General features: G+C 39.2%; 1 protein-coding gene across 3 annotated transcripts in view; it reads right to left on the bottom strand.

The window, feature by feature from the left end:
* The window catches only part of CHD9 (chromodomain helicase DNA binding protein 9), a 63,418-nt gene extending 45,952 nt beyond the window's left edge, over positions 1 to 17,466 (bottom strand). For all 3 annotated transcript variants that reach the window (XM_088530858.1, XM_088530861.1, XM_088530859.1), the window contains exons 1-2: positions 17,408 to 17,466; positions 13,396 to 14,984 (exon numbers count right to left, since the gene is read on the bottom strand). In XM_088530858.1, the coding sequence (XP_088386984.1) occupies positions 13,396 to 14,826 (1,431 nt within the window). In that variant the 5' untranslated portion in view covers positions 14,827 to 14,984; positions 17,408 to 17,466. The remainder of the gene's footprint in view (positions 1 to 13,395; positions 14,985 to 17,407) is intronic.
* Between the last annotated feature and the right edge of the window lie 594 nt (positions 17,467 to 18,060).

Below are 18,060 nucleotides of genomic sequence, written 5' to 3'. Positions count from 1 at the left end.
TTCTCAACTGACAATGCATAGGAGAAAGAGGAAAGGAAAACCTGAAGGCAGCCACGTATTATAAACGGTTTTGTTTTCATGGTTATAAAGATAATTATCCAAATATAAGCGGACGTAAACCAATGCCATGATGTCTCCTGGAGTCAACACAGAGAGCTAATAGCTCTTCAGAGCGAAGGGGACTCCAGCGAGTGTCCCGCTGCTCCCCAGGTCCTGTCAAGCCTCACGTGAATCTCATGCTGCAAAAGCCATTAGCAGACCCAGGTAGAGGCAACTGGGCTGTTCGCAGGGAAGAATTAGCCCTAAAAAAAATACTAAGGGTGGGAGAGAGATGGACAAAACCTGCAGAGTTCTCCACCTCTGTCGTGATTCGCAGCAGTCAGGACAGCACCTCCCCTCCAGCAGCACTCCAGGCACTTGCAGGAGCAGGAGGGTCACTACACATTTCTGAATGACAGCTTTGTCAAGTTCATGCAAAACTCAACCAAGTTCTCAGGTGGTATCCAGGGAGAATCACGACAGAAGTCTTCCCAAAAGCCAGGAGTGCTCTGGTGAGCAGGCTCTTCATAAAATGCCATTTCCCCAACACTTGGTTAATAGGAAGTTTAGGATACACGCTTCAAGACTTGCCCCAGCACTAAAGAACTTCGTAAGACAAAAGATCTGTCATTGCCCTTGACTCATAGAGACATTGCTTTTCCTCCCTTGAAGACATCCAACCACTTCAAATTTGTTCCATAATTGTTCCTCTAATACTTCCTTCATAACCACTGCATATGACTACCTAGTAAGCCCCAGAAAACAATCTGAATATCTATAGCAAAAACTTTTATCTTTTGGAAAGATAAAGTTGCCCTATCTGTTCCATGAACAAAACATTACTTGTACAGCAGAGCACATTTCTCACAGCGTAGCCATTCGAGCCAATGCTCTATTACTTTCAATTTTCTATGTGCATACAAATTTAGGACTAAATCTCTCTCCTGAGCTACATACGTTCTAGACACACTCTGAGGACTGGTAAAGCCTTTCCCTGGTATGTTAGTCATTCCTAATTATATAAAATGCATGTTCATCTTTAATAAAAAGATTGGTTTTCATTTGTGAATCTGTTCACCCAAAGAGTAGTTACTGCCAGAAACTACTCTAAAAATAGAAAGCTAAACTGTTTACATTGTCAATGACTGGAAGGATTCCTTTACCTCTACCTCTGGTAGATTAGACCCAACCTGTGGGAAGAAGCAACTACTAAGCACAGGGTACCTAGAAATAACAAACTCTTTTCAATCACCAGGTTGGTTGGCAAATCAGGAAACCCTGACATCAACTGCACTGATTTATTTATTGTTCACCCATGTCCCACATCACCTGCTGGGCTTGCTCCTCAAAGCCTGTTAAGATCCTGTTAACCCAGCCAGGCTGCAGAGACAGCATCTGATATTAGAGCATCTCCAGCACGCTAAAGTTTCCGTTTGGGAGCTTTTGGTTGAAAGAGCTTTTTTTGTGTGGTCAAATACAGCTGGAATTCTTTTCTGAAGATGATTCAGTTGCACAAGAACCATGAGTTTTTCTCATCGTAATTCTAAAAAGTGTTCCTCAATGGAAGCAGGGAGCACATTAAATTGCCAGAAGATGAAAGGAATTGAAGCTCCATCCCGCTTGCTCTCCCAAGCTAGTGCCATAGTCCCATGCTCAGTGTGGGTGTCCAGGCACCCCCTTCTCTCTGGTTGCCCTCTGCCACACTGCAGTTAAGGATGCTTAAATAATTATTACTAGATTTCATCATGCGTATCATTTTTATTTAGAGAAAACTACTACAACCTATCTTTTTAGGATGTCTCTCCAATTTTAGAAAGAAGGAAAAGTTTAATCCAGCTCATGTTCTCCCTTGAAGCAATATTATGATAACGATAACTCGTTTCTTCTTACAACTTTGATAACGAGAACCTGAAACTACCTCCAAAATGGAAGCAAACAATTGGAAACCTCTACATCGGTTTGGCTGAAGTGAGCTTGTATTCTCTGCCTCCTCCCACATACACAGCCCAACCAGGTAAGCTACAGTTTAAGACATTTTCCCTTCTAAAGTTCGAGGGAAAAAAAAAAGGGGGAGAGAAAGAGAGAGAGAAAGGCGAATACTCTAAAATTAGAAAAACAACCACCAGCAATAGAAAAATCAAGACTATGTTAAAAAAAAAAAAAATCTGTTATAAAAGAAAGCTTGTGCTACATTCTTCCAGTTCATCAGCAGCAGCTACCATGAAAACATACCAACAGAATACAGCAAGTATAAGGTTAACATAAGCAAGTTATTCTAATTCTCCTGCTATGAACTGCTGATTTTTTTTTTTTTTTAAAGCAGCTGCAATACTAACTGATATGAAATAGGAAGGTGGAAAAATGCCGATACCAGTATCGGAAGTCACTTCATTGCTCTCCATCTGTCTTTCCAGAACGCCCTGTTTCTTGTCTGAACAGTAAAGGACAAGCTACAGACCTGGCGCTCTCAGAAGAGCCATCACCTCTTCTCCGCTCCTCATCTTAGAGCCACAATGTCGGTGTTTCGTATTCACAGCAAACTGCATTAAAATGCATGTTGTTACATATGCTAAAAAAGCCCGTGGCCGATTTTCAAATACAATAAATGCCACCGTTTCCAACAGCAGAGTCTTTCTGTGTTTAAATCACTGCTTCAGAAGTACTATTTTAAGTTTTCACTGCAATTCTGATGCTAAAAACAGGGCATATTGAATAGATTAATGCAATACTGTTCAACTGTAACTCCAGCTTTGATTTCAACCTGCAGCGTGCAGCTATACAGCTTCCAATACATAAGCCAAGTGGCCTATTTGCAGAATATGACAAATGCTGCTCTGAAAAAGAACTTGTAAGTTCAACTATGTGACAGTTCAACTTTTCAGAGGACTTAAAACAAGAACTACATCCCAAAATATTTACAATCTCCATTTGTCACGGAGCACACATTATGCCTCTTTATTACAAGTCACTTTTAGAGGCACTTCTAACTCAAGTCCCACTATTACCCTGTTCACCTGTTTTTTTATAAATACCTGGAGGCCCCCAGGTAATAATTCCCTGAAGTGGGAATTACTTTTTGCCCGGATCAGCTGAAGCTCAGCGGTTCAGCAGAACTGTGTATTCCAACGGAGAGCATCAACACCAGCAAAGCTATGACACATCAGAGCGCTGAGCTGAGCTGACACAAGTGGGAGTGGAGCTCCTCACAGGATTTTTATATTGCTGGCATTGCTAGGGTAAAATCAAGACCTGGATATGAGTATGTTCTAATAATCCGGCTGCATTTGGACCCAAAAATATCTTTTGGATGTTTTATAGAGGCTTCAGCAGGAAAAGGAATACAGTAATTCATTTAGCTTCATAATCCGACTATCTGGGAATTTTTTACACCACAAAGTTTCCAAAAACGCGTCTACAGTGAAATGCACCTAATTTCAAAATGCATAAATGATCAGCTGGCATGTGAGCTGTTGTCAGCTGTTATCAGACGGATGCAGGGCTACAAGTGCTGTTCACCTCAAACTGGTTACTTTATCATCAAGTGAACAAACTCTGCTAAGGAAAACCATTTCCAGCAGGTACTCAGAGTGATCAAGACCACTGCTAGCACAACACTGATTTTCTTCTTTAATGCTCCTCAATTATTAAAACTTTCTTGCACCAACCCAAACCCATGGCAGGGAACGTCACACAATGTTCTGAAGTTCAAAAGACCAGTGCAAAGGAGTAGTTCTTGTTTAGCCCCCAGCTGGGTGCTTTGCTGCTGGACACACATCCTCATGCAGCCTCATCCTCCTACAAACTCAAGGATTGCTTAGCCAAGTATTACATGATATGGAGGGTGACAGTTTGTTCACTGTGACTTTATCAAGATTCAGTGGTGGTCGCAAGGAAATACATCATAAATGCTTTCCCAAGGGCTCTCTTTCCCAAGCTGCTCAATCCAGAACCAAATAAAGAGGAGTAAATGCCGCACAGCCACCGATGGCAGAACGGTGGGGTCCCTCACAGAGCAGGAGGCACTTCTGACCCGGCCAGGCTTTGATAATCATAAATTCTTTGACTAAAGACCTACAAGGAAGAATTAGCTTTAAAATATTCAGCCAGGTTGTTTTCAGCTCTCAGGTTACAATTATGCATGTACATTAAACTACAAGTGACAGCGGTTGGTTCTTCAGCCAGCTTGCCAGGCTTTGCAAGCCCGTAATTCAGGTGGGTGCCTTTTTGCTTGGCAGCCCCTTGTCCTTCCCAGCCCATCAATGGATTTCAGTCAACCCAGAATGACCAATCTCAGCCATGTCCCACTATATCCCATGGCCTATATTTCTTCAGAAGGTATTTTGGTCCAGTGGCTAAAACACCAGTGTACTTCATACCTCCTATTTTGTTATTCTGCTTTTAGGTTCACTCTCAGTAGAATCTAACCTGGCCTTTCATTTCCTTGCCTTCCTGCTTGTACAATTGAGCATCTTCAATGAGCGCTACTGACAAGACTAAAGTGCTGCATTTTACAGATTAGGAAATGGCCAAATGAGTACTTGGAGGAAAAAGGAAAGAAACTCTGCTCATTTATGGAAGTATTTAAATTATGCTCTCTCTACTGAAGTACTAATTTATCTAAGTGCAATAGACTGCCAAGTCATTAAGTTACTATTGAAAAGTTCCTTTATATTGTGCAGTTTTGAAGGTGTGAAAAAATTGTGTATTTCTAGAAAGAGTTTAGCACAGCTTCCTCTTTCAAGAGGTTTAATATAAGAAACCTTAAAATTTATGACAATACACTAGATTCCAATTACTGTACCTCCATTCTGACTAGATAAGCCTGTTTCAAATCCCTCTGCATAATTAAAAACAAAACCAAAGACGACCAAGAGGATAATGGGGTATATTTCTAATCATTCATTTCACACAATTAAAAAAAAATAAATTTTAAAACATTCAAAAGCTCCCTTCCTGAATAAAAAAATATATGTGTCTGTTTTAATTGTCTGAAGTCAGTAAGCCAATTTACACGCTCAAGCTCAAGCACAGGAACAACTCTTTCTTTATGCTGGTCTAGGGAAAAGTTTCGAAAAGTAACCTTCTCTTTTACTGAAACAAAGGCGTTAATCCCTAATGGGAGAGATTCTTTCAGAAACTGCCGCTGTGGAAAGGAATAAGATCTGTAATAACAACTTACTTTAAGGCCTCTGAGTCCAAGGGAACCAAGCCTAGCACTTCCTTTCAGAACGATCAAAAAGCCAAACAAACGGCCAAATAGAATCCAAGCCTCTATTTGCTTGGAAAAGCAGCAGAGCAGCAGTGCGTTGGAATCCAAGTGCCAAGAATCATAAATTCAGCTATAACATTCCCCCCCGCCATGCCCCAAAATTGCAGGAGTAATACTGGAAGTCCACACTGCCCATGGAGTAAGAGCTGCACCCAGAACAGACAGACCATTCAAAGTTTCCCTTTCACCAGCGACTTGTCTTTGTGAAATATGTGGTAATTTTCATAACAGCCCTGGAATTCTTGCTGCTAGCTTCAGCTCAGCGCAACATGTAACATGAACACTAAGGGGAGCGGGCTGGGGGTTCCATACCCTAATTGCTGGGCACACAAGCTATGGAGGGAGCATGCCCACACAGCACACACAACACGGGGCAATACTCCATTTTAGGCTTTCTAAACATGTTAGAAGTCTTTTACTCAGGAAAAAATAAAAACTAATAATAGTGAGAGTGTTCAGCTTTTACACCTGCAACTGTAATTTCATGTTTGACCTCAGTGGCACATATCAGAATTCAGGAAATTCTTTTCAGTGCAGCAGATACAGTTAGAAGTTTCTGAATAAAGGTCTTATTTTAGAAGCTGCACAAAGCCTTAGATTGTAAAAAACAGCTGAAAATCTGACTTTTAAAACAGTTAAAAAAAAAAATACTTGAATGACTTTTACATGCCATGCAAAGCAAAGAGCATGATGCTGAATCTGCTGAAATAGCTTTTTCCAACCTCTTCACTACGCACCCAACAATTTAAATAGCACAGGCACTATTCAAATTTATAGTCTTTGGTAAATTTCCATATTACTTTAGAAGGACTCAGGTTTCAGCTACTGCATTCTTTTTGAGTAAATTTATATCAAGTAATTGTGTTTATTTTTAGGCAAGAACAATGATTTATTATACAGAAGGAAAAGCCCCCTAAAAATGCTGATTTCAGTGCAAATCAACAAAGATTAGGCAGCAGAGAGCAGAACAAAACTGCAAACAGCTCCAAATTAAAGCAGAAAAGAGCCTTCCTCATTCCATTTTCCCAAGTCTCTACCTGCCCGCTCACGCTCTAAGCAGCCACCACTTCTCTAGCATGAAGAGACTAATTCTCACATGTTTTTCACCACCAAGCAGAGGGAGTGCCTAGAGACGACCCATTCTCAACAAATAAAGTCAAAAAAGAAAAGCCATAAACGCGGGAAACATTTCATTGCCCTTAACACCAACAGCCAAGTTGGCTTCAGGACACAGAGAGACCTCACCCCTGGAAAGGCAAAAGTCTCCCGTTCAGCAAGAGAAGGGATGAGACCTTAATGGTAGCTGGTTCTTGAGAAACCTGCTTTCAGTTCTTGTCAAAATGCTGCTAAATATTTCTATAATGAAGACAAAACCCTTTTCATTCCTATGCAGTTTACTGTGAAGTCACCACTTGCTCACACTCTCCCCTCCAAAACCTCCCATTTTTTGGCCTGAACGGCTTCTGGAGTCAGGAGGCTGCAAGCCCCAGAGCCGAGGCAGTCGCAAGGGGCTGCAAGCACCCAGTGCCCCCGCTCTGCGGCCTGCGCTGGTCTTGTGCCCCAGCGGAGGCGCTTACCCTGCCGCAGGGCTGGAGGCCAAGGGCAGGCGGCCACCGAGGAGGTGGAACGGGCACCAACCTGCCCACATCGCGTCTCACCTCGCTCCGGCCGTTTCCTGCAGTGAGGAAAGCTGGGCTAGGGCAGGGCACCGCCGCAGACGAGAGAAAGAGGTAGAATCTCCTCCACAAAATGCTTTGACAGCTCAATTCAACAGATTCTACATGAATATTGTGATATATTGGGCACAGTGGTAAAGGTCACTTAGAAGAGTGATTTGGCTCATTTGGAACATGAACGATCCTGGGACAACATCCTGCAACTGAAAGCCATCCTGGGCAAACCCAGAATGGTTATACACTAATATTAGCACCTTACTTAAAACACTATATATTTGCACTGTTTGTGAAGAGTAGAAGTACTAAATATTGTGAAAGAAAGAGGGAGGTAGAAAACTTGGTTTGATTCCTTTTTAATAAGGAAACATCAACAATGAACTATCTTAACACCTAAACAAGCAACATTCAGGAAGACTTGTGCGCGAGTCCTCGCCATTCCTACTACTTCCAGGTTTTAGCAAAATTTCCCCAGAAAGCTGAGCAACATCTGGGCCTTGCTAGCAGCCACAACCAGGATCCAGTGAAAAAAACTAAATATACTAAAATTTCTAGAAATAATTCTTAACCTTTTAAAGGACAAAAATGGGTACTGTGATCACAGCATGTCACAAGTCATGCAAAGCTGGGCAGCCAGGCTTCTCTAGTAAGGTTGCTTAAAACACTGTTCAGATCTTCCCTTACTACACAAGTGCAGCGAAGCAGTGAAGCAATTGCTTTTAGGATTACTCTTAGCACTAAAAATATAGACATAGTCAATTATTTTGAAAACAGAATTTCTGAAACTTTGTTTTAGAACTGTTTCAAGTTACAGCAAGAGAAAGCAACTGAAGTTCAGGACCCAAATACTCAGGTCTGCAACTAAGACCAACTTCCTCTTTCTTTACAACTTACAAGCTGAAACAAAATTGTCAAGTTAGGAACATCTCCCCAAAGAAGCCTTTCTGTGAATGGCTAAGCTAGTTCTTGTTTGTTGCTTTAGCAGCTGCGCTTGCTACTGAGTAGCAATACATATGTACATGTACACCAGGTGCTGAAAACATGGAAATTACTTGGAGACATGGACTAACTTCTGAAGAGGGCTTTTGGCGGGGGGGCGGGGATGGAATTATTAAAGCCTGAGATAAAAATTAAAGTGTTTGTCTTCTGAGTGAGACACCAAGGGAGCAAAACAAATCCCCAAAGTGCAAAGGACACGCAAATACGAGTGAAACAGTCCATACGAAACACCGCGGCATTATCACAGAAAAAAAAACTCTACCATAAATTGTGCAACTTCCAAAAGCAAGACTTGAGAACCATTCCCAGCCCAGAGCTACACTCCTAGATTCATTATCACACTCATTCAGATCAACGTAAGAAATCTCAATCACATCGTTCTAAGAATTCCATTATATTTATTAGCCTAACAAGTTACCAAACTTAATCTGCTTTAACCACCTGAGGATAGACACTGTTCTTGGAAAGCCACGCACAACAAATTGTGCAAATTTTTTATCTTAGTCCATAAAGCAAAGAAAACATCACCTCTCCAGCTGCACAAGCCTGCCAGAGGTATAAAGTATTTCTATATCTATGTACATATATTTTCACATATATAAATAAATTACTCCGCAGCAAAACCAGTTCCTTGCAGTTTAGTTGAGCACCATGGAACACCATGGCTTTTTTCTTCCCCTAAACTAATTCTCTTTTTCCTTAAATTATAATATTAAGCATTTATTGAAAACAGTTTCACAATCTATAGCACAGGTTGCTACCTCTCAAAGAAAACACAAGGCACAACTGCTGCATGGCTACATCTCTATATAAGCACTCACACATTGCTCAAGTACTTTATAGTTCTTCAGGGTTAACCAGGCATCTGTTCGCAAATTATAAATATTGAGACACTCATTGTACCTCTTCTGCAATATCAATTTTTTAAAACTATCTTGTTTTACTTAATTCTGTCAACTTAATGATATTTGTAAGATGACTCCCATAAAGTGATCTAGCTCAAAGCTTCTTTTCTATGCCTGCCATCTGTTAATCATTTTTTACAAACATGTTTCTGCTTTGGCACTTTTTAAGGAAAATTATTACAGTCATTTAATAAGAGTGCAATTATTTCAGGAAAAGTGATATTTCTAAATTATATCATTCATTGCAAAAATAAGCAAGTATCTCTTTCCTCAAGTCGGAATTGGACAAGCTAATGATTTCACAACTGAAGTTCAGAGATTCTTAAGAAAAGCACTGGTGAAGGCCAAAAATAAATAGAGAATCAAAACATACACATACAAAAACGAAGTGCTTCGAACATATTCCGTTACTAAACTACCAAAATACTGCTGTTTTCATGAATATAGCACTGGAAAAAAAAAAGCAAGCAGAAGAACCCCACATAGCTGACTAATGAAAACCTCTTCGGCAGTGCTCTGGTTTAAGGCGTCCCGCTCGGGGACGGGCGCTGCCCAGCGCAGCCCTTGCCCTCCCCTTGTCGGTTAATTCTGCACACTCCACACGTCTGGTGACTTTCACTTCTTCCTATTTCTGTGGATACTTTTCAACACAACACAAAGAAAGTGAAAAAGGAGGAAACACAGTAAAACTGCAAAAAAATGAAAAAAAAAAAAAAAAAAAAAAAAGAACGAACGAATGAACAAGGGCATGTTTACTTTAAATTAGTGCAGGGACTGATTTATCATGGACGTTAAAAGGGCAGGGGAAGCTCCTGCTGACCCCCACCCAGATTTGTGCAAATCCTGGGTTAAAATCTCGGTAGGTGCTGGGAGATAACAACTGAATTCTGCTGCCTCACTGTGGCAGAGAGAAAATCATTAACCCAGCAGTGCTAAAACGCAGGTGAGAATGGTTCTTTAAGCACAGAGAACTAAATCCAGAGCAGATAACTCCTAAAAATAACCACCTTTACAACGAAAGCTCAGACAAAGGTTTGCAGCAAAGCTAGTAACACAGTGAAAGGTTAAAGGCCTGTGGCCTAATCCAGTGCATCCACCTCAGCAAAATTCTAGGCTATGATGCTTTTATTCCCATTGCTTGTGAAGTAGTGGATGACTATTTCCAGGGGTACTGAGCAGAAGCAATTACATGTCTTGTAATTTATCCCACCTCACATAGTTTGAACATCAAAATCTACACAGTTGATCTGGTCAAAGCAAAACTATTTGAATATGGGATATTAAAGCTTCTGTAGTTAAAATGAAGAAAAAAAAACAGCAAAAAACCCTCAAAACTCAAAACTCCATTTCTTCCTAAAATGCAGAATGCTCAAGCATGATAGACATCCACTGTATTTCTGTTGTGTTCCCTTAATTATCGATGACTTTATGGGCAACATTGTATTCTTCAGATACGAATTTCAAACAGATTATTTGTCTTTAGGGAAAAAAAAAAGTTAACTGCAGTTAAAAAGATGAGAGGAGTTTCATTAGCTAAAGAGTAAGTACATTAATCTGTAGTTTGTTTTTCCACTTCACTTTGCACTCTCATTATCAAAATAACTTTGATGAAAAATGCATGATGCAGAATTAAGAGGTGCAATACATTTATAATTATAATCCAATTACAGCAGACATGGAAAGTGTAATAGCAACATAAGACATTCTAGATGCTTTAAACTGTGCAGTATTATGCTGAAGTGATCGATTTTTAAACTAATTCGTATTGAGAGAATAGCTGTACAAATAACACTGTCACGAGCATACTTCATTCCAAATTATGAAATACAAGGTATTTCATTATTATTTTATTATTATCTTTCTTAATTTTAAATAACCTCAGTTTAAAGTGAAGTTAAAGATCTTTGGCTCCCTCTTGTTGGGTCTTTTTGCAATAGCTACAGTTAATTAACTATTTCATAAAGTTTTAAAAAAAAAAGTCTTGTCTGGAAAATAAATCTACAATTATCAAACTAAAACTGGGTGGAAATAATCAAATCCACTAATAATAGTTTCCTCAAAATACAAACGGCTTAATACAGTGACAGTTTTTCCCTGTTAAATAACAGACGTATGAACACGTATGGAAGCTATGATATAAAAACCCCTTCCTACTTAATTCCTGTCCTAAAAATCATCAACCTCACCAAAAGCAGTATCTTCCTTCCCCCTCAGTTATACTATGTCCATTTGTGAACACCTCAAAAATTGATCTTGAACTTTAAATCTTACAGAGTGATCAAATAACAAATAAAAGCGAGAAGCCAAACTGCAGTCCTGCTTGGAACTGGAGCTGGACAAAGACAGATCCGAAACACAACTTCACTACCTGCCATACTTCTCCATTAGCAATCCATATTGCGCACACAGATTGAAAGAGGTTTCTGAAAAGTTACTTCTGACATATCCCCATCCAGACACTTTTTGCAGTTGTTTGACAGCTGCCACTGCACAACCAGTGACTTAGTAAAAGAAACTTAAAACACCTCCAAGCAACTGCAGTCAGAATCCAATTTACACACTTTCTTGCACACCGCAAGTATTTAAAAAGAAAAGGGGGGGGGGGGGGGGCAGGAGGGCAGTAAAGCAGTTTGTTAACTATCTGCTTTCTGTCCATCTCATTTCCAAGCTCCAGGGGGAAAAGTGAAACCAAGGTTAAACGCTGCAAAGACGCCTTGTTCTCACACCGCAGGAACAAACCAATCCAACACCACCTCCCAAATGTAAACACTTTCTATAGGCCTCAGAACATTTACTCTACACCTAGAAATCAAAGCGCCACAAGGAGTGTCAGTGAAAGGCCACGCGCTCCTGGGGAGCTGCAGAGCTGCACTGACCGCCGGCCCCTTCTCCTGCGCCGCTTTCCGGGGAGACCGGCACGGAGCTCGGAGCTGCTGGGAGCACCGCGGCTTTCGGCAGTGCGTGCATCAGCTGGCACCCCCTGCACCCTCTCAGCTACTAATGAAGCTAACCTCGAGTTCACGACCATGGGCACGTTCCATTAATAACACACCAGGCTGGGCCTAAAGAAAAAGAGGTTCTCCAGTAGGACTTGGAAATTCTATGCTGCTACCAACATAAGCTGAAATGGAGAAGCAATCTACTGAATTAAAGATCAATAATATTGGACCTTTCTGTTTCCATTGATAGCATAAAATTAGATGGGTATTATTTTGACAATAGAAGAAAACATTATTGTATTTCCTTCTTCAAAGGAATTGAGTGTCTTGCAAACTAGGTTAAAGCAGGAGTCAGTACAAAGCTCCTGCCCTCTGCAACAATTCCCTCTTTGACAAGACATGACTCTATATCCTCAGGAATACAGTTACTAACCCAAATATTTTATACAGCCATATCTATGTATATATAATGTGTTGCCTCTTTCAAAAAAACAGAAATATTAGCAAGCAATCATATTCTCTGTCCTTTCCCCAAAATAAGCAGAATTTAAAACTGAAAAAAAAACTGAAACTGAAAAAAAAAACTGAAAAAAAAATACTGCTTTTACTGTTCACATGTTTGAACATTAAACAAGTAAGCTCACAATTTTGGAAGACCCGCATGACTAGCGGTGGCAGATGGATACACACATTTATCACAAAGTAGATGTGGCACCTTTTGCCAAACCCTCTAATCGAAGAAGGAGTTTCAGTCACTCCTGTTAAATCAAATCTGGGCTTGAAGCTACCACAGAGTGCCAAAATAGGACACTATTAGGTATTAATTTCCAAGTCATGCAGCCACTGGTGCCACAGTTAATATGTTGACAAGGAAAGTCACGTGTAAGATAATTTTTAGGCTACCTTGTCTTCCATGTGAAGAATTTTAATACCTGCAGTAGATGAGATCATGTTATGTCTAAACTGTGGAAATCAAATATGGAAAGAAGAAAGTGTTTTGTATGTTTTATATTATTAATACCACATTGAAAACAAAAAGACACTCGTATTTTCAGTTGATGAGCTTGAGCATCATGTCACCAAGCAAAGGACCAATGCAACAACAAAACCAGTGCTATTCTTGCAGGAAATCAGCCTCACAAGTAAGTCATATTATAGCTCTTTAAAATATGCAAATAAGTCTTATTAAAATTCTCAAAAAAAATACATCTTATCAGTAGTTCAAAAGACAATTAGCCATTATATTTCCACCAAGGGCACAAAGCAACCAGTTTTCTCTGTTGCACTTAGGAAACACAAGTACTGAAAGGGCAGGCATCTTTTTGTCTAAATAACTATTTCATGTCATATAGAACTGGTTTTCTCCAAAGATCAAAAATCAAGAGGAGGAAAAGAGCAAGTTTTTCATCAAACGTTTTCTCCTACATCAGCAGTCAGATTTGCCTGCCAAACACAAGCAAAAGCTCCGAGGCTTCAGTTACCGTGGTTTGGCAAAAGTACCAGCCACTGTTATTCCTTTCATCAAAACAGTCAAATCAGACCACTCAAAAATAAAACCAACCACTACATACCTGTCCTTGTAAGGTTATACGACTTCTGTCCTGGAGATGCTGGTTGGAAACTGAAGAATGCCAGGGATGGATCTGAGCACGAGCCATGTCTGACGGCTGCGTTACTTGCGGTGGGGTGATGTGGTGGTCGAGATCATGCTCCAAAACGTGGCTTGTGCTGTCCTGAACAAACGCAGAGTCGTCAAACTGGGGTAGAAGGTCTTCCTGAAGGAGGTCATCTGGGTCAAGCCCCGTAAATGGTTCACTTTGAGTCTCAACTTGATGAAGTAAGTTGTCGTCCAACGATGTAAACCCATTGCTTTCGATTGGGTCAGTGAAATGGCTTATCTGAGATGCAGAACCAGCAGATGCTGGAAAACTAATATTCACAGGAGAAAGCTTCGAACTACTAAAGTTGCCCTGAGGATGTGCAGAATGCAACAGCTGAAAACTATTCGAATTCAAAGGTGTACTAGGATTCAACATATGCTCAGTTGTATCTTGCTTGGTCCCTGTTTGAGATGTAAAGGCATCGCTTCCAGTGAAGTCAGAGATAGAGTGTGTCTGCTGGCCAGAAGAAAGAGCCGTTGTAGACTGAAGAAGGCTGGTAGGAGAAATGTGGTTATTAGAGTAAGAATAAGGAGAAGAAAATTGTTGGGTATTATTGACAGAACAAGGAGTAATAGCTGAGGACTGCCCATCAAAATTTCCCTCTCGATTCCCACAAAAATGTATTGAAGCACTTGCAGTTTGAGAAAACTGTTGAACAGACAGAGGCTGCTGTGAAGTTGATGGATTGGAAACCGAAGGTGGGTGGTTAACACCAACTCTGTGAGAAGTAGATACATTAACTTCCATGAAGTCTTTTGGCTGACTCAGAGCATCCTGCCCCGTGTTAATGCTGTTTCTGCTCTGCTGTGACCGTAGCGAGGCGCACTGATGCTGCGGTTCGTTAGCCTGAAATAAGGCAAAATCATGGTGTGCTACAAAGCTTTTGTTTTGCTGCATAGACTGAGAATGTCCTTGATGAAAAGGGGACCCATTCTGATTTGAAACAGTTGTGGCAGTTTGGTGACCCCACATAGGACTACCATCAGCCACATCTGGAAACATCCCATTAGACTGGTTCTGCGGATGAATTGGTGAGCAATTAAATTGAGAGTGTGGTGACAAGACATTGTCAGCTGAGCTACTAAAAGACTGATTGACTGGGTGAAGTTTCAGAGAATCATACTGGTTCAGCTGCTCAAAGTCACTCATCTTCTGTTGGTTTGGAGCATCTTGCACATGGTTCAACGAGTCTATATGCAAAGGTTCAAATTCTGCACCCAAATTCAGTTCATCAACAAGTGAAACAGGTCCAGGTTGAACAAAGGCATCATCTGACAAACCTTCTAAGGTCTCACTAAAAAGATTGGCATCATCAAAAAAATCCATCATAGGATCAGTCATCTTGATACGCCGGTACTGCTGTCTCTCGTTACCCCAAAGCAAGTCAGTTCTGGCCCTCCACAGTGAACATAAACAGATTACATCCAGTAGTTACCACCTTATCCAAGGCATGCCAACATCCATTAGTGCTTCTGATGAAATGCCAATCTGCAAGCATTCTATGGGAGAAACAGGCAAAAAATTCAAAAGTTACGGTTATATAACAGCTATACATATTTTCTTTAAAACAAACAAACACCACCTCTCCATCACAATCTCTTTCCTCTCCCCAATAATTTTATAGCTTCTGATGCTTTGTCCATAATTCTGTAGTTCAGAGAAACCGCAAGAAACTTAGAGTTATCTCTGCTTATATTCAATGCCCTATGTAGCCTTTATAGTTTTTCTACTTTTTGTAGTTAAAATAGTATTTGATGTTTCAAATTAAATCATTTAAATTATTTCATTCAATTCACTTGGTCATTTTCATTAAAACGACCCAAACAGGACTTGTAATCTAAAAGTCAATTTCTTTTACAATGTGTCATTCTAAGAAACATAAAAAGAAATAAAATATAATACATATAATGCATTAAAGTTGTTTTTTAAAAAAACATTTAATCCCACATAACTTTGCTATGATAAAACCCCTGTTTAAAGGAAAAGGGTAAAGATGAATGCAGTGATGAGTATCATTGCTGCACACGAATAATGTGTAAAAACATCAGACTAGAGACAATGAATGACCACGAATGACCATTTTTCACAAGAAAAACTGAAGCAGTGGCTATCCAGACCCTTGATAGAAGTTATCTAAGTAGTTACGGACAACTTAGCAAAGAGGTGAGATGAAAAGAGAAGTCATAAAAGCACAGTATGTCAGAAACTGAGACTGCAGTTAAAGGAAATAAACGACAGACACAGAGATAACCATAGTTAGGGAAGAGCTTTCTTTTATGTGCAGGCAAGCAATTCCTTTCTGTTGCTGTTTTTGGAAAGCAATGCAGCAAGGCCTAACAGCCTACAAAAGAAGTCTTGTACTACAGAATTTGTCATAGTATAGAATTTGGGAAATTCCATATAGTACATAAAGAGCATTACAGGTCCATGGTTTCATATCAAAAAGCCTATCTATTGGCAAATGGGCCTCACGATGCTAGAAGCATGCAGAATAATATCTTCAAAACATCCTGGAGATGTGTGTCCAGTTGGTCACTTCTGCATAATATTCATAACTGCTCCCTCCTCAATTTTAATGGAAAAAAAGCAATTGCATTATATTATTGTTGTATTTACTTATAACTAAAGCTTGTGTTAAGTGTGGCAAATTAAGTAACACAGAAATTATTTCCCACTCATACTTCAACATAAATGACATGCTATCACAGATTTAAAGATCAATATACATGTTAAATTTGAAATACACTTTAAAGGGACAACACAATTTCCTCAAAATACAAAAAGATTAAAAAAGAACATTTAAAAATTTAATAGAGAAAATCTCTAGGATCTTCTAACAAAAAAGGAATAAGTAAATCTTTGTACAAATCGCATTGGTATCTGTAGCTAAATATGGGCTGATTTTCTCTTATTGGCATCACTGTAAATTAAGAAAAAGTTTATTTGGTACCCTTTTTTTAAATTAAAGTACATATACAAGTACATACTTAAATAGGCAGTTCTTAATTTTTAAAAAATATTTGTATATACTTTTAACTATTTGGAGTAATAAGCCCGCCAGTATAGTATACCTGTACTCTCATTTTAACAGTTCTGTTTAGAATTTCTCTTCTGCTGAAGAGTCCACAAATGCTATCACAAATATTTAAGGTAACAGAAATGTATGAAATTTTAATTTGAAGATCCACAAGAGAAGATTCAGAATTGATTAATCTAAATTTTCAGGACTAAGCTGAAGTTTCTGGCTACTATTTTATATCTCAACACAAACACACAACTGTAGCACACTGGCTCATGCACTTGTCATCACAGTGCACAGAAGTCTGACCACACATCCACATTTCTCTTGCACTAAACACCTCATGTCACAGCTAATCCTTCTATTTCCAAGACATATACAAACTCCCTTCTAATCCTTTTCCCATTTTCTCTTGAAGCAGGTAAGTCTCCAGGAAATAAATATTAAAGGCTTGGAGGAAAATATAATAATAAACCAGTATTTGTCAATTGTTACGGTCATTCATCAGAGTTTAAGTCAACCAAGATGACAAATTATGTTGCACTTGAAAAGGAAATCCATCTCCAATGCAAGTAAAGACAAACTTCTACCATTATCACACACAGTGCCCTTCAGAGTATGAAAAGCTTCTTTATTGAGAACAGCTATACTTAAGCTCAACAAAAAAAAAAAACAGTACACACATGAGAAAGCATGTCAGAAATTTTTAATATGGAAATTCCATATCAGGAAGACCCACAGCCTCATGTTTGGCCCACTTACTATACTTGCTTAAGGGATCCATTTTGACTTTATTTTTAACTCAAAATGAATTTAAAAAGTCTCAGAATGACATGTAATCAGGCAGTACTTTATATCTGGGAAGAATATATAACATATAGACAAGTGCAAAAACATCCTTACCCATCAATACAAGACACATCTCTTAAATGAAGAATTAAGCTGTTCAGGGATACGCTTTACCTCCAAATGAATACCTCATCTTTAGAGAACTAGAAATAAAATATGATAAACAAGTCACACAATAACCAACTTCAAGATCATACATTCAGATGCCCGAATTGTTCAAACTCAGGTAATAACAGATATTATAAAAGAACACCAGAACTAATGTATTATCTCCTGTAGCCACAATTTTGGAAATGGCAGATAAATAAGCTACTAAAATTTTGTGGTGGAAATATCAAGCAGAGTTCCCATGCCATAAAAGTCTTCTTCCCAGCTGACATTAGAGTCAAAATTTAAAATATTTAACTGTCAAAAATTATGTAGTGTTTCAGTAGATTTTATAATTCCTAAACTTATCTTAAAAGCCATTTGTGGAATAAAGTTGAGATATTATAAGGTTTTACAATACACAGCAGAATAGGGACATTCACAATTTATTTTAGTCATAATATTTTTGAATACTTGTAATCTACAGTCAGGTATTTTCCCTCAGCTGCAAAATTACAGCATTAAAAAAAATGAAAAAGAACCCTAACTCACTTGTGCCTACTGTACAATATAAACACCATCATAGGCTCTGCTATCTCTAACTTAGCTGTCCTTCCCAA

This window comes from Tinamus guttatus, unplaced genomic scaffold (assembly GCF_059628265.1).
Source record: "Tinamus guttatus ecotype Peru unplaced genomic scaffold, ASM5962826v1 Tinamus_guttatus_pri_ptg000389l, whole genome shotgun sequence".
In the NCBI taxonomy this organism is placed as follows: domain Eukaryota; kingdom Metazoa; phylum Chordata; class Aves; order Tinamiformes; family Tinamidae; genus Tinamus; species Tinamus guttatus.
Note: the sequence above shows the minus strand (reverse complement) of the source record. Positions and strands in the feature narration are given on the sequence as shown.